Source organism: Etheostoma cragini, chromosome 16, assembly GCF_013103735.1.
Source record: "Etheostoma cragini isolate CJK2018 chromosome 16, CSU_Ecrag_1.0, whole genome shotgun sequence".
NCBI lineage: Eukaryota > Metazoa > Chordata > Actinopteri > Perciformes > Percidae > Etheostoma > Etheostoma cragini.
Genome location: NC_048422.1, coordinates 20,536,709 through 20,559,825, shown reverse-complemented (window position 1 = coordinate 20,559,825; position 23,117 = coordinate 20,536,709). Strand labels below are relative to the sequence as shown.

Sequence of the window (23,117 nt, the reverse complement as noted above, 5' to 3'; positions counted from 1 at the left end):
CCGATTAGAAAGACCACTGTTCGCCAGCAGCAACGGCCATTTTCTTTGTTTTCAAGTAGCAGTGAATTCACGCAGAACCATCGCAACTCTGCCATCATTCCCTGCCATGACCCTGGCTGCAAATTACATTTGCTGCCGCTAGAGTGCGTCTAGTTTTCTAGGCTATAAAACCCCAGTAAATGACCCAAACTAAACCTTTTTATTAATTAATTGCTGTGAATATAAATGATGAATAAAACAAACTTTTCACTGTGTATTTTCTTAACCACAACACTAAATGAATCAAAAATTCACCACATTCAGCTACAGTTGAACATGTTTTCCCATGTGCTTTCTTCAAAAAGTCTCTTAAATACCAAGTGATGGCATTTGTCAGTAAAGATGATTTATTGTCTCGGGTCTTGTAGGTCCACAATGAATTTGTGAGGAACATTGAGAACACCTCAGTGGAGAGCTTAATACAAAAACTGGCAGAGAGCAAAGGAACGGGCAAGGAGAGACCAGGTAAGCCACCAGAGTCCTGTATGTTTTTATTCAAATAATAAATGTCTGTCAGTGTCTGTGTTGTGCGTAAATCAATGAGTGGACAGGGGAAAGGGACTTCTGTCTGTTCCTGTTTTTTAAGGGGGGCAGGGGTGTATAGAGAGGGGCAATTAGAAGGAAGAGAAGGCCATCAGAGTCAATCATAGTAATCTGCTGTAAAGGTAGGCAGGCTTGGCATTCCAGTAAGCATGTGACACACAGGGGCTTTGCTGTGCTTGCAGACTAAGCAGGCAGAACCAACCTTTTCAGGAGGTCAGAGCTCAACAATGACTCTTGTGTAAACTTTGCCATGCCACAATAATCAAGGGAATACTCCTAAGACTCCTTTGGCACTATCCACCACCCCCCCACCCAAACACACACACACACACACACACACACACACACACACACACAGCGCACGGCTCACGGCTCATTCATTGATAGTTACTCTTAAAGTAAATTTTTTCTCAACTATTTCACTTTTACTGTTATTAATCAGTGTGTAAAACTGAATCTGCATGTAAACAGTTTAAATCCCTGTCGTCAGGGATTTAAACTAGTCCCTGTAGACTAGTCCCTGTCCCGTACTACATTACCACAGGTCGCAGATACAAAGGGTTAACCTCTGCTGTGTTTGTGTGTACACAAATGATGACCCCTGTGTCCAGACGTTGGTCCGAGGAGGGGTGGCCTTCATTTGTTTGGACAGCAGAATTAATTGAGGCTAAAAAAACGGTCAGAAAATTCCTTTTGTATCAAGCTGTTCATTAGGGATTGCACAGCAGCCCCGGCCCTGTCAGAAAAATAACCCTTCTGTCCCCTGATTAAATAGCTGAACGGATGGCCGGTCCAGTGCCTTTAGAGAGAGAGAGGTTGAATAAACTTTCTATTGCGGAAACAATCCCAAAGTGACACGCTGCGAGGCAGGGGGGTTCGGAGTGTTCAACGATATCCAGCTGAGCTGTCAACTGGCGGTGGGCCAGACACGCAAACCCCCTCCGCCCCTCTACCACTCCCAGTGCCATGTGAAGCATATGCAATTTAAAAAACCATTCTCCGCTCATGCGTGACTGCATGCTTCCCTCACAGAGAGTAGAAAGAAAAGAAACATCTTCCCCTGTATAAACAAAGTTGTCTGTCTGTTTAGGAGATGTTTAAACAGTTCCTAATGTCTGCCCAGATTTAGGTAATATTCATGTGTCTGGTGTTTAGACTTTTTCTGCAGTTGGTGTGCATAAATATTGTCAGATGCAATCGCAGGATGCTAGCGGCAAAGAGTTCCTGCTCTGCCTGGGCCTTACGTACATCATCAGCATTTGTTTAGCATCCCAAAACTCAAATTAGGAACTCAATGTGTACCAGTAATTTCCCCCTTTCTGGGTCCTTTTTGTTACCATTGTTTGAAAGTAGCTTTAACTGATGCATTTAACGAAAGTGGTCAAATGAGTTAATGAGTGTGAGCATCCTCTCCAGGATAAGATAGAGTTAAAATATTCTCACCTGTTTTATGTCAGTACAGTGACTGAATGGGGGACGATGGAATTACCATCTCTCTCATTTCCTCCCTTGAGAGAAAGTTCTTGAATGAGCATGCCAATTTAGTTTTGATTGGCGTGAAACCCGCTTGCACACATGAACAGTCGTTCGTGCTGTCAATGTGTATTCGCCGGCGGTGAAGAGGCCTGATATTGCACAGTAGAGTAGATCGGTCATTGGTGTACTTTATCCACTTCACTTGGCGTGATGCATGCCTCTCGTGACTCGCCGCTTCCCTGCGCTTCACTCAGCATTGCACACGCCAAACAATGCGTCAATTCTGCTCGTGACTGGCATACTCTGGGGAGAGTGCGTTGGACTGCCGCTACTGTATACATTTTGAGTTAATATATTATTAGCTTTGTTGTTTTCAGGTCAAGGCATGTTAGTGTATCGGAAATATTGCCAGAGGGTCCTGCCCAATCTCTCTCTCTCTCTCTCTCTCTCTCTCGTTCTCTCTCTCTCTCTTCTGCTAATCTTGTAAGCTATTAAGCTTTCTAGTTATATACAGTATATCTGTGTTTATCTGGTCAAGTAGCAAACACAGACTGGATGTCTTCCAAGTCATGCACTGACTAGGCTAAAGTACTTAATACTTAAAAAATAGTTTTTTTGTTTTCTGTTAAGGAGCCAGTTCTAGTCACATTACTTCATAACACAACTACAAGTGCAACTGTAAGGTGTGTTTAAATTCATAGTTAAACATGGATAATGTAGGCTTATGCAGATATTACACTAATGTAAATTATTTCAGTTTGTTTTGTTATGTATCTGAGGTGTCACTCTTTCGATGATAACATCACACAATAACATCCCAACCTCCCACATTTCTCTGATTAACATGCACACTGATTGCATGCCATGCATCTGGTTTTCCTACGGCTTAGTGTGTGTGTGTGTGTGTGTGTGTGTGTTAAAGTGCTGTCCCTTTGGAAAAGCTTCCATAAATGTTTCTAGAGGCCCACTTTAAGCATGAAAGTCCAAGTGCCGGGCCTTGGAGGTAAATGTGATTAATTGATGAGCATTAAATAAAGTGTAAAATTGTTGTTCTTTGCTGTTTTCTCATCATTTGAATGATCATCTGAATGACCTAAAGCAATGGGTTTTTTTCTTAAGATAAATCCACAGCTGGTTGTGCTCCAAGTGATATGATGGCTGTTGGCTGGCATACATACGACGATTTGCCCGTTCAATCTATTCATCAGGGTTGCCATGATTATTTCAGTGGCTTAGAATGTTTGGGTGTGCTTGATTACGTTTTCTTCATATGGTCTGGTCTTTCTTCTGGCCCCTTTTTTGCATGCCAGAGAGAAAAGGAGAGAAGGGCATCTCTTAAGCTTGGAGGCAGATTTGTCCGTATGGTTTTAAACACTTCACTGCATGTAATCTTGGAGTTGTTTGTCTCATTGTAATAGGGTCAGTGACTTTGTGTGTCCGACCTGAATTACCTTTTAAAGTATTGAAAAATGCCTTGTCATTCAATCCGAATTTCAATACCGCAGGAGTACGTTGATGAGATCAGCGTCAGTGAACCACTAAGCGTTCAGCATTCTTCTACTATGATCTAATAACTCTATTACGTGGAGACGGCTCACATAGTAGGAACCGAAAAATAAATAAAAAGATTGCGGGCGTAATGTTTTATGTTTTCTTTCTTTTTTTTAAATTGGTATCGTTGAGAAACCGCTATCTAAGTCACTGTATTGATAACCTTACCGGTATTGAACATTCTTTAACGTTACCCAGCCCTAGTCATCATACATGCTGTTTGCTGTGAGCACTGGGCTACTTTGGTAAATAGAATTGGTTTATAGTTGTGTGATTTTTATGTCCCAAGTCCATGTGACGGAGACCCTGAGCTGTAGAGTAATGCTTAGCATCCCCAAGAGGGAGTGTCACGTTTCTGTGAGGGCCACCAGACACACAGTTGACTTTGCTATTGACCCTGTCTGCCCTCTGGGCCCTGGACCAGCCCTGTCTGTATGCACATTCTGTATGGCACGCCAGACTGTGTGTGTGTGTGTGTGTGTGTGTGTGTGTGTGTGTGTGTGTGTGTGTGTGTGTGTGTGTGTGTGTGTGTGTGTGTGTGTGTGTGTGTGTGTGTGTGTGTGTGTGTGTGTGTGTGTGTGTGTGTGTGTGTGTGTGTGTGCGTATTGCGTGATGTACATTCATAGCATTCACAGTAGTGGGTTGCTGAGCCTTTTTCGTGCCAAATTGACCAAAGAAAATGTTTTTGTCTCATTAGGACCCATTGAGTTTGAGGAGTGCAATGCCACTATTGCAACTGAAGGTATGTCTAATAACAAAATCAAAGGTAAGATTTCAACAAACAACACTGCAAGTTGTATTTCAAGCATTGCATGTTCAGAGCATTGGGATCAAGAGCAGATGTAATAGAATTTTTTTACAATGTTGTTTAAAAAATGCTTCTTTTATGTGTTAAGGTGCCAAACCCAGAAAGAGGAAGCCATTTGGCATCCCCGGTCGTAGGAAAGACAAGGACACAGATTCCACGTGAGTGAAGACTAATGCATATTTAGTCTAACAGCACAATTTATGCAACTTGTTTTTTCTTTTTCTTCAGTTAAAATGTTACGACTCTCTCATCATGATGTGCTTTTGTTTTTTAGGGAGTCAACAGAAGTCGAAGCTGCTGTGAGTATAATTTTGTTATTCTTAGAGTTGATACTTCAGCGGATATTTCGGCTTTGTATTCTGTTTTGATATCAAACAGGAGGAGGCGGAAAAGATCCTTGTTCATTTTATTCTCTCTCACTTTCTTTGTTCCCTCCCTCCTGTTTGTTTTTGTAGATTTCATTCATTCATTCATTCATTCATTCATTCTTTTCTCTGTTGCTGCTTGTAGAACACTGCCAATGGCGCACCCCCTGGATACTATGGGGCCATAGACATCCAGAATGCTGTAAGCAAGCTAATTCGCACACACACACACACACACACACACACACACACACACACACACACACACACACACACACACACACAAAGTAAGTCTTCTATCTAGACCTTCTGTTTTGTTTTTTGGTAAATCACAAGAACTGAATACATTTCACATTTCAAAGCAGGGGTACTTTATATTTTCTTATGTTCAATGTCCTGTATTACTATGTATATAACATTTGCCTTAGGAACAGAATACCATTAATAAAAGATGAACTTTCCATTTATTAATAAACTACACCAATTACTGTAGACTTAATGGTGATAAGAGAACTTTAGATTAAAATAGAAATAAAAAGTCAAACTAAGTTTGAATGTTTTGACTTAAGATTTAGTGTAGAGGGAGATGAATATGCAAAAACAAAACAATGAACAGGTACTAGTCAACAGTTAAATGTTCGTCCTATTTTGAGTGTGTGTGTGTGTGTGTATGTATGTATGTATGTACAGTACTGACTCATTAAATAATGTATTTCCTATTTGAGTAATTTATTTGAAAAAACACAAACAACACATTTATTTTAGGTTTGTGTTGATTAAAGATTATTTTTAACTTGACTTTGTTCTGTTTGTATTGTGTAGAATATTCCCCAAGTTGATGAAGAGGGCTTCTGTATCAGACCGGAAGGAAATGAAATCGATATCCTTTCCATTTGTCTTCATGCTGTTCACACTCTAAAGCTCAGTGCAGTTTATAAGACATTAAGGATCTCTATCTTGTTTTTATGATCACAGACGCCAGCAGCCTGGGGCTGGATAGAAACAAACTGTAGATTACCTCTCTCTCTCTCTCTCTCTCTCTCTCTCTCTCTCTCTCTCTCTCTCTCTCTCTCTCTCTTCTGTGCCATTTGTCGTCTCCTTAACTTTTTTCTTTCCTCACATGCCAAAGAGAATTCCTTCTATTCGTTCAGTGACTCAGAGGATGAAGATGAACCCAGGAAATTCCACGTAGAAATCAAGCCAGTTCTGCCAAACAACGGCCCGCATCAGAGCCGAGCCACCATCGACGAGCTTAAGGCCTCCATTGGAAACATCATCCTGTCACCCTCAACCTCGGTATGGCTTCATGACGCCCCAAAACCCCACCAAATACTCGAAATCCCCAAAACAAACCTGTCGCTGTCCTGCTCTGCCTCTGCAACACTAGAGGGCAACAGGAGAATGTCTAACCTCTGTGTGGTTCGATGGGAACCGTAACATTTTTCTTGTTAATGCCGTTAGTCACTCTTTCTTGAAACTTATTTAAATTGTAAATGCAGCCGTATTACATTTAAAACATTTATTTACCGGATTGGCTGCTGATTCAGTGAGGTTTGCACACATTGTTTGTCTTTACTTTAAATTCAGTTTCATGTCAAACAAAAAATGTGTATTTATTTTCTCTTTCTCTCTCTCTCTATACAGATATATATATATGAAACAGAGTATTTATCAGGAACTCAGAAACAATTCTGAGTTCTATGTTGTTTGATTTTACTGCAGACTCACTCACATGCACACTGCCCTCCTTGTAGGAATGCTTTGTGACACACACACACACACACACACACACACACACACACAGCCCTTCATTCAGCTCCGTGTGTCCCTCACCTCCCCTCAATCTCTGAATACCTCTCCGCTTGCTCTGTCAAAATAGCCGTTGTCATTAAAATTTAAAACACTACTGCTTGTGTGCAAACTTGCACCGTGTGTGCACTGAGCGGTTGTTGTTGTAAATGTTGTTGTGGAGAGTCTGAAAAGGGCACGCTCAGTGTAGCAAAGGGGGTCTAGTTGGTTCACCCTGCTGCACTCCCCGGCTGCACATGAAACTAACGTCACGGCATCTTTTTCACGGCTCTGGCCCTCTCCCCCGGACACTCCCTCTGCTTTGACCACTGTTTCTCCTCCCTGCTTGTGTTGCACCTCACTCTTTTTCCTCCTTTCTTTGTTTGCTTTCACTTGTTTTGGTTTTATTGGAGCCCACTTCTTCTAGCCAGGACTCTGTTGTGGTTATTTATGAATACTTTATGGGGTTAGTTGCATAGTTTGTACAAATGTTTTTTCTGGAGATGTTTTTTTTCCGCACTGGGAATAAATGATAATGTTTATAGAGGATATATTTTTCTAGTTAATGTAACAAGATTCAGGAGGAAAGATGGTCTCTTTAAAACCTTTGAATTTGTTCATTGCAGTTTAGTTTCAGTAGCTGTCGAGACTTAAACCCACAATTACTTTCTCACTTTAAAAGTACAAAAAAACACAGACCACTGTTTTTGTTCGTTGACTCAGATTTGCATTTAAATAACAGAATAGTCATAAGATTATGTTTGCCTTACTCTCTGTCTGTTTGGATTTCCGTTTCACATCCTTTTCCTACGTCGCATTTACCAATAAGTTCTGGATTCAAGTTAAAACATACATCCAAGGGGATGACGAACGTTGCATCATGTGGTGTGAATTATTGAGAGATTTTCTTTTCTTTTTTCCCCCCTCATTGCTCATTTTTCCTGTCTTTTTCATTTCTCCTCCTGTTTGGTTCCCCCTCTGCGGTGTTCCCTTCATTGAAATAGCAATGGAAGTCGTGTGTGTGTGGCCATCAAGAGCCATAATTGAACCCATTTGCCGCTTAGCGCCTGTGGGACTAAACCTTGGCCTCACAGCTCTACGGTGGTTAAACGCTTTTGCTATGTTCCTTAAACCCATTTTGTTTCTTTTTCTCCTCTCCTCCCTTGACAATCCCCCACCACCACCACCACCACCTTTTTTCCTTGTGCGAATAAATTCTTTATTGAAACTGATGCTCTAAGTTTCCACTGGTTTGGCGACCCCCAAGAGCGAATCTTGCATATCTTGTTTTACGCAGTATGACACGGCAGATTTATGTCCAGAAAAAAAGGCTCCGTAAAGGAAGTTGGTGAAGTGTTGGGGGCATGCTCCCTGTTGTCCCTGACAGATCGTTGTATGGGCTTAGATGCATGGTTTTGCGCTGCTGAATATTTCACCCTAGATTTAAAGTCTGGTATGTGTGAGTGGAGAGTAGCCCTGTGATTTACTGTCTTAAACTCTGTAGTGGAAAAAAACCTTTGCCACTGGGGATCATTAATAGTGTAGTATTTAATGCTTAAAAGCGTTTTCACTTTTTCCATCATGTATACATTTATATACATACACTATAAACGCTATATAGACTATTAACGCTATAAACACTGTCAAAGGCTTAAGGTTCCACTCTATTTGACATGTAAAAGAGCATGCGTCTTAAGTTGCAAATGTTCTAACGAAGCAGACAAAAACATGATTACCCTTAAAACTTGTTGTTTTACTTTGTAAAATGCACGTTGATCTGTTTTATGTCTCCTGCATGAAGAGTGATCATTTTATTTTTATATAACCTTCATTTATCTAGATAAGTCGAGTGTCATTTGCAACAACGGCCTGTCACATTCACACAGTTACACATTCATACCTGAAACCTGCCCAGCAGAGCCACAGTCAGATCTGCTGGCCACTGAGCCACGGCACTGAAGCAGTTGAGGTTAAGGGCCTTGCTCAAGGGCACCTCAGTGGTGGTGATGACAAAGTGCTGCTCTTTTCCCTTTCCCCACACAGATTTTATCCTGCCAGTCTGGGTATTGAACCGGCGACCTCCCGGTCACAAATTTGCTTCTTTACACTTTAGGTCCCCACTGCCCCCTCTTTACTTGTGATTTTGTGAACAAACTTAGCTAACTTCTGACATGTAACGGCTGCAAATTCATGGTGGTTCACATGCGTCTTTGGTTAATTAATGCCTGTTTTTGTTTTCAGGGACAGATGCGAAGGAACCAGTCTAGTAAGTATTTTCTCTGTCTGACCTGTCTGTATCTGTGTATTGCTGGGTGACTGTGAAGGGGGTTGACTGTAGAACTTCTCAACTACATTTTTCTTGGCATGAGTTGTTTTTAAAAGAAAAATCCAGAAATTTTAGCCAAAACCAACATACCCAGAGAAAAAGTAAATAAGTGTTCTTTTCTGTAAATGTGAGCTTGAGGGATATTTTCCTCCCATGTTACAAATAAGATTAATTGCTTTATTAGCTGTTTATATGTTGACATGTTAGAAATTATCTGTTCGGTTTGTGTGTTTGATGTCTTCCCCAAGTGTAATGCTTTAAGAATATATCTACCAATATGTCATCTGTCATGCTCCATGAGGTTTTGATGCAGGTTTGAGAAAGCATTGAATATAAATCCAGAATTTTTTTTTTATGAGTTAAAAGAGTTAAGTTAAAGTTGCTTTCACACACTGTTTGTGTGAAACTATGTGGTGATAATTAATTTTGCAGCTGAAACAGTGATAGAGATCAATTTACACAAGGTATTGCATTGATAGATGTATACTCTACATACACTCATTGATCACAGGGGTATCTACATTAAGCGCTAAGGCTCAGCGCCCTGGTGAGTATGTTTTCACTACAATAGTTAGCCTCCCACTCCCTCAAAATATCACACCCCTTATCTCTGTCCCCTGCAGCCAGCTGACACAAGCTAACACCGCTGACACTGTGTTCTCTCACTGCAAAGCTTCACTTTATTTTTAAGAATTTACATACATACGGTTTATATTCCTTCAACTGTCTCCTCTTACCTCTGGTGCTAATGTGCTGCTTCAGGTTGCTTATATGGATCTTTTCAATGCATTGTAACACTTTGGAAAGGGGCACATAATTAACAAAGCAATGCTTGGTTTTATATTTAGTTGCCAAATCACTTCATCCCCTATTGCAAAGTGTTACCATCATAATAAAAAAACACATTTTGAGTTAACCATTTGCAGTATTTGGGTAAGATTTTAAGGTTTTACTGTGCAAAGCAGAAGTAAGAAAAATATTGTATCCAACCTAAATCTTACTGCAAATACACTTCAATGCCTTTTCATGGCAGATGGTGTTTCTCATTTGTTCAGTCAGAACCTCAGTTTATATTTCTGGTCTAAGGTGGGATGTAGTTTAAACATGCCTTCGGGCAAATGTCTTTGAATAGTCTCCGGTGAAAACCTCCTGTGTTTAGTCGCTGTGAAAGTGAATTCGCTGTCATCGCTCTGCGGGTCTGTGGGCTTTAATTTTCTGTTTGTTTTTCTCTCTCTGTAGGTGATGAACTGGCAAAATCCAGAGTGCCAACACCATTTGAGTATGTATGATAGTGCTTATGACTGCCACCATTTTCACCACGTTTACAGTATCTTGTTTTGTATGCGTTGTGCATGATTATTGCTTGAAATGTTATTGTAGGTTTGACTAGACCCCCTCTCTCAATTGCAATTTCAGATCAATTTTTTTTTCAATTTAAACTGCTTTATTATCTCTCTCTCTCTCTCTCTCTCTCTCTCTCTCTCTCTCTCTCTCTCTTTCCCTCCCCCCTCCGGCAGACTGACGCACAACGACCTTCTGTCTCTGGACCCTTTCGGGCCGACTCTTGCAGCAGGCTCCTCTTCCTCAGTGTCCCCATCTACAGGTAATCCCAAAGCCGCATTTTTTCTTGATTGCTGTGCACGCATACATTTCTCCACAACATCAGATTCTACCGTTATTTACAGTATCCCTCAACGGTGTGTAGCAACAATGAAACGGTTACTGTAGTTCCTTTAAAGTGGTAATCCTGGACACCTGGGTAGCTCACCTGGTAGAGTGTGCCCCGATATACAAAGGCTCAGTCCTCGCACAGCGGCCGCGAGTTCAATTGCGACCTGCAGCCCATTGCTGCATGTCATTCCCCCTCTCTCTCTACCCTTTCATATCTATACTGTCCTTTCAAAATAAAAGGCCTAAAAATGCTAAAAAAGGCATTTCAGTCCTGGCATTTCCGCCCTGGCTGAGTTATTATTGGCCAATATGGCCAATAATAAAGAAACAGTAGTTTGTGAGTGGATCACTAACTACAGTCAAATACTTACTTTATGTTGGCAGAAATACAACAAAAGAACCGCTGTAACCGTTTACAGTGCAGCAAAACCAACTTATTATTTAATAAAGAAGTCAGTCAATAATAATTGGAACAGGGACCTGATTTCATGCGGTGCGAGTAGTTTTTCACACAGTAAAGGAGTTGGTTATCTTGCTGAGAAGTGGAGAACAATGTTGGCTTTGCATTAGCAATGACTTAAAACAGCTCAGACACAGTGGAACGGCAGTGAACAGTAAACAGGGAGGCTGATATTCATGAGATAAAAATAAACTAGATTACATGCCTGCATCATTTCCTGTAAACCTCGTTGTTAGGTCTGTCTGAATTGAGCGTGTGAATGGCATACTCCACCACAACCAATTAAAAACTACTTTATAGAGATGCGTTGGATGGCTCAAAAAATGCAGACTGTGTATAGTATCAAAAATGGGATTTGATTTCATGAAAATCTGAAGGATTATAACTTTAAGGAGCAACCACACTATTAGTGTGTTTTTTAGTCACTTTTTTGATCCAGTCCTTTTGCTCTTTATGTTTTTGATCTCATCTTCTCTCTATGCACTATGTAGTGTCCCCTTCCCTCTTTTTTCTTTTTCTGAGCTACTCAGCTGGAAGACTCTCCTCTCAGGGCAGTTCAACATGGAGGATCTGACCTCGAAGGTCAATAGATTATTCACCTTAAAACAGCGAGGGGGGGGGGGGGGGGGGGGGGGGTTATCCCAGTCTGTAGTTTGTTTTTTCATCATTTGTGTTCTCCTCCTGTTTCATCTAAATTGTCTTAAAGTCTCTACATTAATACTTTTACAATAGACATTTGTATGTTTGTTTTACTTTACTTTTGAGCGTTGTTAGAGCGATTCTCATGGCTTTACGTGCATGACACCAGTGTTTAAACAAAGTGACATTGGCGCTGACCCATTGCCTAGGCTAAGCGTAATCCACAGTTAATTGGCACCTAGTTGAGGTCAGAGGGTTGGCCATAAAGCCCACTGGCACGTATGTTGTCAAACATTGTCTCGTTACTGTCAAAGGTCTCGGCTTGAAAGTGAAAAGAGCATCGTAGAGTGCCCTGATTAAGATTCAGTGATGGTAATTAAGTCCCCGCTTAGAGCCTGTTAAGTCTCTCTGTGTACAGTGTAGCAGTATTACCCGCTCCGAATGCACACATGACACATTAAACTAGTCTATTGTGTGGGGTATTAAAACAATTAAACTCTCACTGAATAAAGAAGAGATTGAAAAAAACTAAATGTTTTTTGTTTATTGTCATAAGTTGTATTTATTGATTTGATTGTACATTTCCATCTGTTTTACATGTAGTTTTTTTGTACATTGCCTTTTGTTTGATTACATTGTAATTGAGTTCAAATTACTTGATGTTTTATTGGTTTTATTTATTTATGAACTTTTCTTGTTAGACCTTGCCTCTATCTTCCTTTCAATCCCTCCATCTTTTCTGATGAATGACTCAGACGTCTTTCTGCCAGAGGTCTCAGGTAAAATGTGTGTGCCCCGTATATCAGACAGTGATCGAAACGAAAACTTGTTTTTAAGTTCAAGCTATCATCAATGACTATTATGCATGGTATTTATGCTCCATTTTTGTTTCTCTTCATGTAAACATTTAAGTAATCTTTACTTCAAATGTGTGTCTGTCTGTTATGCGTTTTTAAAACAAGGGTCATTGCTTTGCACAGCTAATAGCATTCTTTCAAGTCTCGCTTTTGATTTGAAAACGATGAATTGTTCAGCCCTAGTTCGAGATAATCACAATAAAGCTCATGTGTCTGCTATCCTGGTGCCGCTAACTGCTGAGGAGTCACGTTTGTAATTTGCTGGTGTTACTTATTGTCTGATTGATTTACCAAAAGTTTTCTATATATATTATTGCTTTGCATTTGTCATGCTTATCGCCTCTGTCAATCACATCGCCCCCTCCAGCTGAGGCGGTGACACAACGGGAGCGCTCCCCTCCCCTGGCAGAGAGCCAAAAATCCAAAGATGTCTCCTCTTTCTCCTCCTCCACATCCTCTCCCTGGGATTCACCAGAAAACCCTTTCCAAGCACTCAAGCCCGTACCAGCGAGGGCACAGAGCGCCCCCATCACCCTGCCGGCCGAGCCAATTGACCCAATCAAAAGCCCGGCTGCAGCCAGCCCTCCGAAGAGCGTTGACGCCTTCTCCTCCTTGTCCTGGTCCCAGAGCCAGTGGATCGCCTTCAGTGATAATTTCGCTCCAGCTCGCCGTCAGGTCTCAGGGCCGTCCGTGAAGGAGCTCCAGAGGTCTCAGGCAAGCTCCGGCAGGTCAAGTCGCTTCCTCTCCGATGACTCTGCTGAAGCCTACTACAAAGCGGCGGACAGCAGAGAAGACGGCCACGCCTGTTTCTCTGATGTCTTCTCTGGAATTACAGAGAGGGCGATGGCAGCAGCTCCTTCAGGCAAAATATTCAATGGTAACATCATTGCTGATGCTAGAGACATGACTTATGCCTGAGGTTTGGAGTTTTAGTTTTGCATTTTGTTTTATTTAACTGTATGTTTTCATCCTCTGCATTTTTTTTATATTTGAAGTTGACTGTATCATTTTTTTTTTTTGTACAGATATATGCTTTTCTAACTCACTGACTGGTTTGCAACATGTTGTTATTTTTTACTTGCAATATGGTTGCTATTATGTTTTTTGTTTTTGTTTTTGCATGATTGTTTTGCATCTACGTGAATGAAGCACAGTGTATACATTGTTGAATGTTTGTACCCAATGCCCATGGTGTTTAACTGCCCCTAACCAGCATGTTTCTCGGTGTAGTGCCAGTACCAAACCGACCAACGACCCCGCTGACAGCTGGAGCCCTGGTACCCCCACCCCGACCCTCCTCCAGGCCCAAACTCCCTACAGGAAAACTCACAGGAATTAATGAGATAGTGAGTAACTACAACATTCCTAGATTATATGTGCAACACAACATTGATTGCTGTTAAAATAACATTCTGACATTGTACTACCATTCTATTTGATGACCACTCAGGTACGGCCGTTCAGTCCACCCAAGACATCTAACGCCAGCCCTCCTCCTGCTGCACCACTCGCCCGGGCAGAGAGCTCCTCCTCCTTGTCCTCGAATGCCTCACTCAGTGCCGCCAACACCCCCACTGTTGGTAAGCCTCCTCCGTGTATAGAGAATCTACTTCCTTGGAACTTATTTTTCTCCTTTTCTTCAGTTCCTCACCAGCCTGCAACATACCTTTTGTCTCTGCAACACAATGTGCTGTTGTCCTCTTCTCTTACTCCTCCTTCCTTGACTCCTCTCCTTACAGGAGCTGAGCACACCTTTGCTCTCCCCCTCTCCCCCCCAGCGCTGCTCTCCCCTTCTCCTTTCTTTGTCCTAAGCCAAAGTGAGTCTGCATTTCCAAACTTTTGTCTCCCTAAGAGACAATCCTTTCAGTAGTGCTTACAATCATCATCTCTACTCTGCATACATTTCACTGTTGCTGAGACTATCCTCATTAGGGCCTGTCAACTCTTTGTTCATCTCTGTGCAATGATCATATGAGTCAGCTTAGGGCTCACCTGCCACAATCACACATTCAGGACTACATCTGTGCTCAGCATCATCTCTCCTCACATTTGTGCTTCTGGGTTTGTTTTTCTCCACCTTTCTATTTTATGCCTTTAATTTGGCATAAAGAGGACGATGTGTTCATAGCAAAGCTGCCTACCTTTGAGAAGCGGTGTGAAACACCAGCAGGTATGGTTCATACAAGAGGACTCTCTTCTGTATTTAACTAAAACTAACACCAGTCTGTTTGATGGGCTGTATGGACAACTGGATGTTGTCCACTTGCTTTGCAATGATTGTATTGCTGTCTTGTGTGCTCTCCAGATTCACCTTTTCAGCCTATTTCTCACATTGTCTTTCTGTCAACAGCATCTGCTCCTAACGTTATAAAGATCTGATTGGTAAAATAATAAAGTAATGAATGATTGACCGTTACATCTTTTGTTGACTTTGGTTTAATAAGCTGTCTGAGGTAATTGTGTCTGAAATCTTTGTACTAAAGCAGCTGTAGCACGATCTACTCTAAACACGTACCTTATTTGTCTTTATTTAAAAAATAACAATGTACTGACTTGCAATGCATGACTGACTGACTTCATGAAATGCAATAAAACCAATATTCTAAATTATATAATGCATCTTTGCACGATCAAGCCTGCCTAATTCTGATGTGAGCTTTGGACCCTGCTGTTGTAAAAGTCCGATCTGCAGCTGAGTCAACAGACCTCAAACTCTGTGCCTTTCTCATTCTCAGGGACCTCTCGCGGTCCCAGCCCTGTGACCCTGGCATCCCAAGATGCTTTGCCCATTGCCGTGGCCTTCACAGAATCGGTTAATGCTTACTTCAAAGGAGCTGATCCCACTAAGTGAGTCTCACATGATCTCCCGCCACTCAAAGGCCCCGACATAGACCTGCACGCATACAAATTTTTGTCCATATTAGAACTTTAACTACAACCCATATTATGTTCTGAATTCTACAGTACATGGTGTTGTACTGCATGGTCCCCAGCCCAAACTACACTCTGATCTTTGGCTCTACATGTGTGGAATGTTTTTCATTAGTCTGACACCATTCTTTCAGAGTGGATAACCTACATGGGGCAGATTATAGTCTGGGGCAGTGAAAACATACAGCCATTTATTGGTTAACTGCTGTTAAATTGCTGCTGTGCAAAAGGCTTATTTTTGCAGGGATTAGTGAATGGAACATTTCATAAGAAATGCAGCGGAGACACAGTGCGAGGTTGAGACTCGCTGTGGGCCAATTCCACCCCAGCCTAGGCCAACCCCAACGGAAGAAAAAAACTGGATTTACATTAGACCATAGATTTATGCAGAGGTGAACTAAGAAAAGTGGAGATGGAGATGTGTTACACCTGGGAACTAAAGCCAATGTGTTTTGGATTTTTAGGCTAAAGTACAAGCTATCATTTAGAATTAAATAGTTTTTAATATTTCAAGCAAAAATGCCAAATAGCCTCTAATTTCAGCTTCTTAAATGTGTATTTTCTCTATTTTTTATAATTACCTATTGTACACAAAAGAGTATATGTGGGTTTTAGACAGTTGGTCAGACCAAACAAGTTAAAAGGTGTCAACTTAGGCATGCTGGGAAATCTTTGTGACATTTAAAAACCTAAACTCAATGAATTGAAAGGAGAAAATCACAGGTACTATGTATGACATGATTCATATTTGCTTGGCTACATCTCACAGGTGCATTGTGAAGATCACAGGAGACATGACTTTGTCGTTCCCCATGGGCATCATCAAAGTGTTCACCACCAACCCCTCCCCGGCCGTGCTCACCTTCAAACTGAAGAACACCAGCAGGTTGGAGCAGATCCTACCCAACCAACAGCTACTATACAGGTGAGCTGTCCAGAAGAGTTAAAGAGAAACAGGCCGGATTGCAAGTGAAGAGTCGACAAGTTGCTAACTTGTCCTAGTCCTGGTTAAGTGAAAGAGGGGTTTTGGACACAATGATTTGAGTGAGAATTGAGGAATTGCAGTCTGCGTCAGTGAGAGGAAATTCAATTAGTAATCTGACATAAACCTATCATTAAGCTGTCAGGGAAGTATTTTCCACCAGACTTTAACAGCCAGGTTCTCAACAGCCCATGGCTCATCTGAAATACTTCCCAGCCCAAAATGGCAAAGAACAGCAAACTTCATATAACTGCCGCTTCATTTATCATACATTTTTTTTACCTCTCACCTCTTTAGTCTCAGTCAAAGGTGTTTAATGGATGTGTCACCTCACACGCAGTGCAAGGTTCAGTATGCCGCAATATGTTTTTGGTTCTATTTTGAAACTGCAAATTTTTTAAACAAATTTTCTGCGACAAGTTCATATCTTGTCTTGGGAAGGGAAATTACGTCTTTGTACTGCTTCTTTTACCTCTTCTCCTTCTCAGTTATCCCAAGACCTAATGGTTGGAGTAATCGAATCAGATGGAATTCATGATTTAGTAGCTGGTTGGATATAACAGGGTCATTTTTTCCAAGCTATTAGAGCTTTGCACACAAAGCCACGAGGAGCAATGAATAATTGAGCCTCCGATCATTCCTTGTGCATCAGTGTGTGTCTGTGTGTACAAATCTTTCTGACTGTTTGTCTTTTTATCCAGTGATCCTTCCCAAAGTGACTCAAATTCCAGGGACTTCTGGTTCAACATGCAAGCGCTGACGTCCTACCTCCGAAAAGCTTCAGAGCAGAACCCTACAGCTTCCTACTATAATGTGGACATCCTAAAATACCAGGTCAGTCAGCCATCGCTGAGCCTAAAACACAATCCAGATAAAATAACTTTAGTTAAAGAATGCCCTGTAAAAACATATTTCCCTAAGTGCTTCGCCCTCATATATACATGTCTGAGAAAGAAGCAACAAAACTAGATGAGGTTAGAGGAGGGAGCAGGGCAGAAATAAAGACAGGGCAGAATTAAATTTTTTTTACTGTGAAATGTTTTGGAAGCCATGCTCCAAAGTTAAAGAGAAAGGATTTCACAGTATTATCACACTTTATTTGATCTTCCTGCCACAGCCAGCTCTAGTCTATAATATTCTTAGAAAAATAAAATGTAACCTCACATTTTCTCTGGACCACTTATAGGAATTTAATTCATTTGTGGTCACTCACTGGCTTCATAACTAATTCTACTCCTCTAAAACCGTGTTGGTCTGGTGTAAAACAAAAGCCTATTACTGTAGGCCTGGTCCTTAAATCCTGTAGCTTCACACGCAAACTGCCACCGCTGGATGACATCATCTTTAAATAGACATGTTTAAACTGGCTTATTTACATTATTATATTAGTTAATACATTATTATAAAAAGATTCTATTGTCAAAGCTTGACCGATAAAATCCACACAGTACTCCAAACACGTGCTTTTGAAGCATTGAAACTATAAGATTGCCTCGTGTTTTTTCCTACCTTTGTACTGTTGGCTACATTGTGTAATATGGGGCCTTATTGGGATGTTAATCTATTTTCTATAATATTGGTTAGTTTACTGTTTACAATTTGAAGTGTGTTTTTATTGTTGAAGAGCTAATTTTCCCTCAAATTTCAGTCAGCTTTACACTGATTTCTGACAGAAGAAGAATTTGTCTTTGTCCTGATTTCTGGAAGCTTTGGAGAAACATTAGTTTTGTTTTTATCTTACATTTGTATTTTTAGCACACCAAATCACTTTAATGTGTTTCTGTCAGAACTTGAGAACTTTAACGTTGGAATTGACCTTCAAAGTTGAGATTCCGACTTCAAATGGTCTCATTGCAGCCGATGTAATGGGAACATCGCTCTAATTGCCTTAAACTTAAAGCAGCTTTTTTCATACCTACTGTGTTCAGGTGCAGTCTGATGGGATTCATTCCACTCCTCTCAACCTGGCCATATACTGGAAGTGTACACCAAGTACATCAGACCTGCGGGTAGACTACCGCTACAACCCGGAGTCCATGGCCTCCCCCGGTCCACTCTCCAACGTACAGATCTTAGTGCCTGTTGACGGAGGAGTCACCAACATGCAGTCTCTGCCGAACTCCATCTGGTAAGAAGTGGTTCATGTAAACTGCTGAAAACATTTTCCTATCTTGGTCAAACAGAAGCAGCTCATTTCTTTCTCTTATTGTAGGAATGCAGAGCAGAATAAGTGTCTATGGAAGCTCAGTGAAATCTCAGAAAAGTCTGAAAATGAAGGTAAGTCATCATTCTCTTGTCTTGGCAATTATAGTGAGTTACGTTTTCTGCGGAGGCTGCATGCAGAGCTTTCCCCGTAGCCTATGCAGTGTTTTCCCTTGCTTTTTGGAAGACTTTGGTTTTACACTTTTGGGGGGGTTTAGGCGTCATTCCTCAAGAAAATCTAACGGTGTTCAATTTTTTTTTAAATGCAATTTCGCCACATATTTTTGTCTCTCTTTGTGGGTTTTTGCGTCTCTTTGTATTCGTGTTCTGTCTCTTTTTGGTCATTTTAGTTTTCTTCGGGGTGGTTTTAGGTCTCTGGGGCTATTTTGCATCTCTTTCTTGTCACTTTGTGTCCCTTTTGTGGTAGTTTTGGAACTCTTTTTCACATCATTTTGGACCGTTTTTATTACTAGCATATCTGTGTCTAAAATGTTGGAAAAGCTAGAGCAGATCATAAATGAGTAACACTCAAAAAGCTTAAAGACCAAACTTGCTACAGAAGTTCAACTACAATCATTAGATCTGAGAAAACTCTTTTAGTGGTAGTCATTTGCTTAGGTAGTGCCCGAAACGTCCCGGGTGCTGCACCTAAACCTTTATTATGGCAGGGAAAACCATGCTACATAACTGGCCTGAAGTTTTATACTTCTGCATTGGTGTGTGCTTGTCTTTTAGAGAATAGCAGGGCCGACACGTGTGTGTGTGTGTGTGTGTGTGTGTGGGGAGTGTGTGGTAGAGAGTGAGAGAGTGACGGCGCTTAGCTTCGGAGCAAGTGGCGACTCTAGAGTCATAGTGAGAGAAACAGAAGTGTCTCCCCTTTGCTTTATGACCACGGTAAAAAATCTGTAGTAGTAGAAATTAACCCTCTCTTTGATTACATGTGGCCGCAACGTGTTGTTACATTTTTTGAGAGGTGCATGTCAGACTCCAGCATAGGGTCCGTGTCTCCATGTACCTATGTACGTAGCTACGACGTAGATTCAACGCAGAAGCATAAATCCGGCTTTAGTGGCAGCTTGCATAAAACCCCCCCTGTAGATGTGCACAGTGAGGACAAGAGCTGGATCATTTGCTGGAAAGTGAACGTGTTTGTCTGTATTTGACTCCCAGGAGCCGGGTCCCTGAGGGCCAAGTTTGAACTGTCAGATGGGCCATCGAACCCCTCCACTCTGGCAGTGCAGTTTATGAGTGAGGGGAGCACCCTGTCAGGAGTGGACATGGAGCTGCAGGGATCTGGATACAGACTTTCTCTCAACAAGAAGAGATTTGCCACAGGTATGCAGTGCGTCAGATCATCCATACGTACCTGATTTCAATTTTAATTTAATTCACCAGTGACCCAGCTCACCTTTCTTTCTTTTTCGTTAGGACGTTATATGGCAGATTGCTGAGGTGACCCGCTGCTCTGGTTTTCATGAAATGAAATCTCATTTGACACAAAAGCTGGAACTTTGCAAGGCTTCCTGAACCTCTTAATCCATCTGAGCTTTTGACCGGGAGGCGAGAATCTCACTACAATTTAAAAAAAAAAAAAAAACAGCACTGAGTATTGAACACTGTTTTTTTTTTTAAAGAATTAAAGAAGACTAAGATGAGCTTTCAGGAAATGTGTAGATATGAAGTCTAATGATGCTTTCTGATCAATCCACTTTTGTATAGTCAGAAACAATTTATGGATTAGATATAAATCTATATTGTATTTGAAATCATAAAAAAGGTGCACTAACAATTTATCAGATGCTCTTCTTCCTCTTATATTCATTTCCAAGAGCCTATAAGGAATATAAAACAAAAAATTGTCTGGGTGGAAGAGAAGAAAAGGTTTCTCCCTCTCTGAACTGTAAATATTAACACTGATTATTCTGCTCGACCAGCTCTGACTCAACGCTCAAATCACCTTTGTTTACTGATCTTTCTCTTTTCCTCCTCATGATTTTGTCTTCTTTTTATCATGTGCATTGAATCAATGAAGTTCAAATCTGTCTTAAACAGTACTCACGCACTAACGCACAAGCTTGATCTCTTAAACTAACATTGAAGTGCTTTCAAACTAATGCAAAAAAATCTGACCTCAGTGCCTCCTCTTATACTGCGGCTCAACAGGCATCAGAAGTATGTCAATGTTTTACCCACATTTGGATTTCCAGGTTTAAGCTACATTTCTCTGTGTTAAAATGCATGGAGTTTTTTTTTTTTTTTTTAAACGATCAGTGTGGTCATTTTTAGAAATTTCTATCGTGAATTCTCCTTCCAGTCATGGCTTGTGTGTAAGTATATGTATATGTGTGTGTATATATATATATATATATATATATATATATATATATATATATATATATATATATATATAGATAAAGCCACTTAATTTTTATACTTTATGAAACAATTCAATCAAGGGACATTACACTGCCCCAAATTTAAATTGCAGCCTTGTTTTTTTTTTTTTTAAAACCTTTGTGCCCTATAAATGGAGAAAGGTGCCTGAATCTTTAAAACCTTTTTCAAATCTTTTCAGTCAATGAGAATCGCACCAACATTGTGCCAGTTGTTTTTTTTAACTTTTTTTATTTGGATGTTGAAGGGAAAATGTCTCCTCTTTTTACAACCCGACTGTCTTCCAACAACAAAGGAGTCATGTTTGCCTTCTGCGATTGAGTTTCATCATCAAACTCTTTTATATCTTGTCTTTTTCTAATTTTTTCTAACGCGCGTCAGTTAAAGTCAGCCCCTCACACTCACTGTGCAGTCGATGATGGAAGTGAGTAGCAATAGCACAATAAGGCCAAATTAATGATCGTAATGCCTTCTCACAGCTACTCAACACTCAGTAATCCAGTGTTGTGGATTGGGGTTAGATATTGTAGCACAATTCTGCCGTTGCTCTTTGAAACTGGCCTGTCTTGCCTCTCACCTAGTGCATGCTGGGTTAAAACTTGCAACTATAAACAGCACAAGCGGGTATGGAAAACGGATGGATGGATGGATGGATGGAATAGGTCCACGTTTGACTCTTGGTGCTTTATTCTTCACTCTTTTACTAATGAAGGCTGCTGCTGTAGAAGCTGTTGTGCTTCTGAATGGAGTATTTCTATGTTTTACATTGACCTCAACCATGTAAGGATCCTAAAATTGGTAAATGTGCTGGTATGTGGCTTGTGGAGATGCGATTAGTTAGTTGCCTGGAAGCTTTGATTGAAAACTTTTTAGGGCAGGAGCTTCATACACTGTGCACCATGTGGCCAACTGACCTCTTAGATAAGATTTTAGGAAAGATCTTTTCACACCAGGCTTATTTTTTACTGTCCGCTTTTTAACTGACTGGATTGCAGCTGATTTAAACTCTTGTCCATACTTGATTGATGTCTCACTTGATCATTTATTTGATTTCATATCTGACCAGGGTGATTATCACCAAGTTTTTAATGTTTTGTATGATTTTGGTTTAAGACCAAGCCTTTGATAATAATCTAGAGGCAGGCATTCATCTTAAATGGATGATGGAATACACTTAAATTTTGTATTTCACTCTGGACTTTAATCAGCCAAATGTTTTAAATGAATGAGTTTACATAAAATCATCAGATTGTAGCACCAGACATTTGTACAGTGAGAACATGTCTTGCTGTGGTTTTTTTTTATTACATCAGCGGTTTTGGTCAGATGAGCCGGATGCATTAAAAAAATAAGAACACATTCTGTAATTGTGTTCAGTATTAGCAAGCTGGTTCTTGCTGTCCCAACAAAACGTACAAAATAAACTTACAAGGCTTTTTTTCCGTCACTTTCACCCATCCCATCTTTCTTTATATGTTGTATTGAACAGAGTTAAAAGAAAGAAAAATTGTATAAATGATTCTCGTAAATTGTAAATTTTTACCAATATCTCAGCCACTTTGTGTCTCTACTTTATGATTTATCATTGTGCCTGTATTAAATGTGTAATATATGAATATATACAATTATATTAAAAAGACTAAGAGTGTTCTGTGTAATTTTTTTTAGCCTCACTGTGCAGATATAGTAAGAGCTTCCATCAAGATTATAAAGTTTTTCAAGATTTTCTTTTCTTTGTTTTTGCTACAAAGTCATAGGTTGGTATCTAACTAGCGACATTGCGGTTGTGTGGCGTGTGCTGAGCTACCAACGGGCTTCGATCAGCGCTCAGTTTTGGACATACCTTCATGGTTCCAAGTCATCGTATCCAGATGACTTCAAGTATATCTTAGCTTTTCATCTAACACCACCAGAAGTTGAACATTTCAATTTGTCCAATAATTTTATAGTTTAAATTTGTATGACCAAATACCTCCAACAGTGATGACTACTGCTAGAGCATGAGTTAAAGAATTTAAGAAAGCTGTTTTTTAAGATGACCAAAATGCTCTTGCTTGAGCTTAGAATCATAAATCTGAAAATAGG

The 23,117-nt window shown here is 40.5% G+C and overlaps 1 protein-coding gene and 1 long non-coding RNA gene across 9 annotated transcripts in view; one reads left to right on the top strand and one right to left on the bottom strand.

The window, feature by feature from the left end:
• Positions 1-20,762, top strand: part of fcho2 (FCH and mu domain containing endocytic adaptor 2) — a 42,063-nt gene extending 21,301 nt beyond the window's left edge. The window contains exons 8-30 of one of the 8 annotated variants that reach the window (XM_034897087.1): positions 408-504; positions 4,307-4,351; positions 4,506-4,575; positions 4,692-4,716; positions 4,928-4,984; positions 5,605-5,662; positions 5,903-6,078; positions 8,812-8,836; positions 10,136-10,175; positions 10,414-10,499; positions 12,368-12,445; positions 12,891-13,400; positions 13,754-13,869; positions 13,974-14,103; positions 14,263-14,340; positions 14,634-14,693; positions 15,259-15,370; positions 16,224-16,379; positions 17,138-17,270; positions 18,365-18,564; positions 18,649-18,713; positions 19,809-19,973; positions 20,067-20,762. In XM_034897087.1, coding sequence (XP_034752978.1) covers positions 408-504; positions 4,307-4,351; positions 4,506-4,575; positions 4,692-4,716; positions 4,928-4,984; positions 5,605-5,662; positions 5,903-6,078; positions 8,812-8,836; positions 10,136-10,175; positions 10,414-10,499; positions 12,368-12,445; positions 12,891-13,400; positions 13,754-13,869; positions 13,974-14,103; positions 14,263-14,340; positions 14,634-14,693; positions 15,259-15,370; positions 16,224-16,379; positions 17,138-17,270; positions 18,365-18,564; positions 18,649-18,713; positions 19,809-19,973; positions 20,067-20,089 — 2,505 coding nt within the window. In that variant the 3' untranslated portion in view covers positions 20,090-20,762. Of the gene's footprint in view, positions 1-407; positions 505-4,306; positions 4,376-4,505; positions 4,576-4,691; positions 4,717-4,927; positions 4,985-5,604; positions 5,663-5,902; positions 6,079-8,811; positions 8,837-10,135; positions 10,176-10,413; positions 10,500-12,367; positions 12,446-12,890; positions 13,401-13,753; positions 13,870-13,973; positions 14,104-14,262; positions 14,341-14,633; positions 14,694-15,258; positions 15,371-16,223; positions 16,380-17,137; positions 17,271-18,364; positions 18,565-18,648; positions 18,714-19,808; positions 19,974-20,066 lie in introns of all 8 variants that reach the window. The other 7 variants (XM_034897086.1, XM_034897089.1, XM_034897088.1 and 4 more) reach the window with 7 other exon arrangements.
• Positions 12,592-22,341, bottom strand: LOC117959808. Its single transcript, XR_004660006.1, has 3 exons — positions 22,205-22,341; positions 22,014-22,016; positions 12,592-12,605 (listed from the first exon to the last, which is right to left on the bottom strand). It is a non-coding gene; the product is annotated as an uncharacterized LOC117959808 (long non-coding RNA).
• Positions 22,342-23,117: the final 776 nt, after the last annotated feature.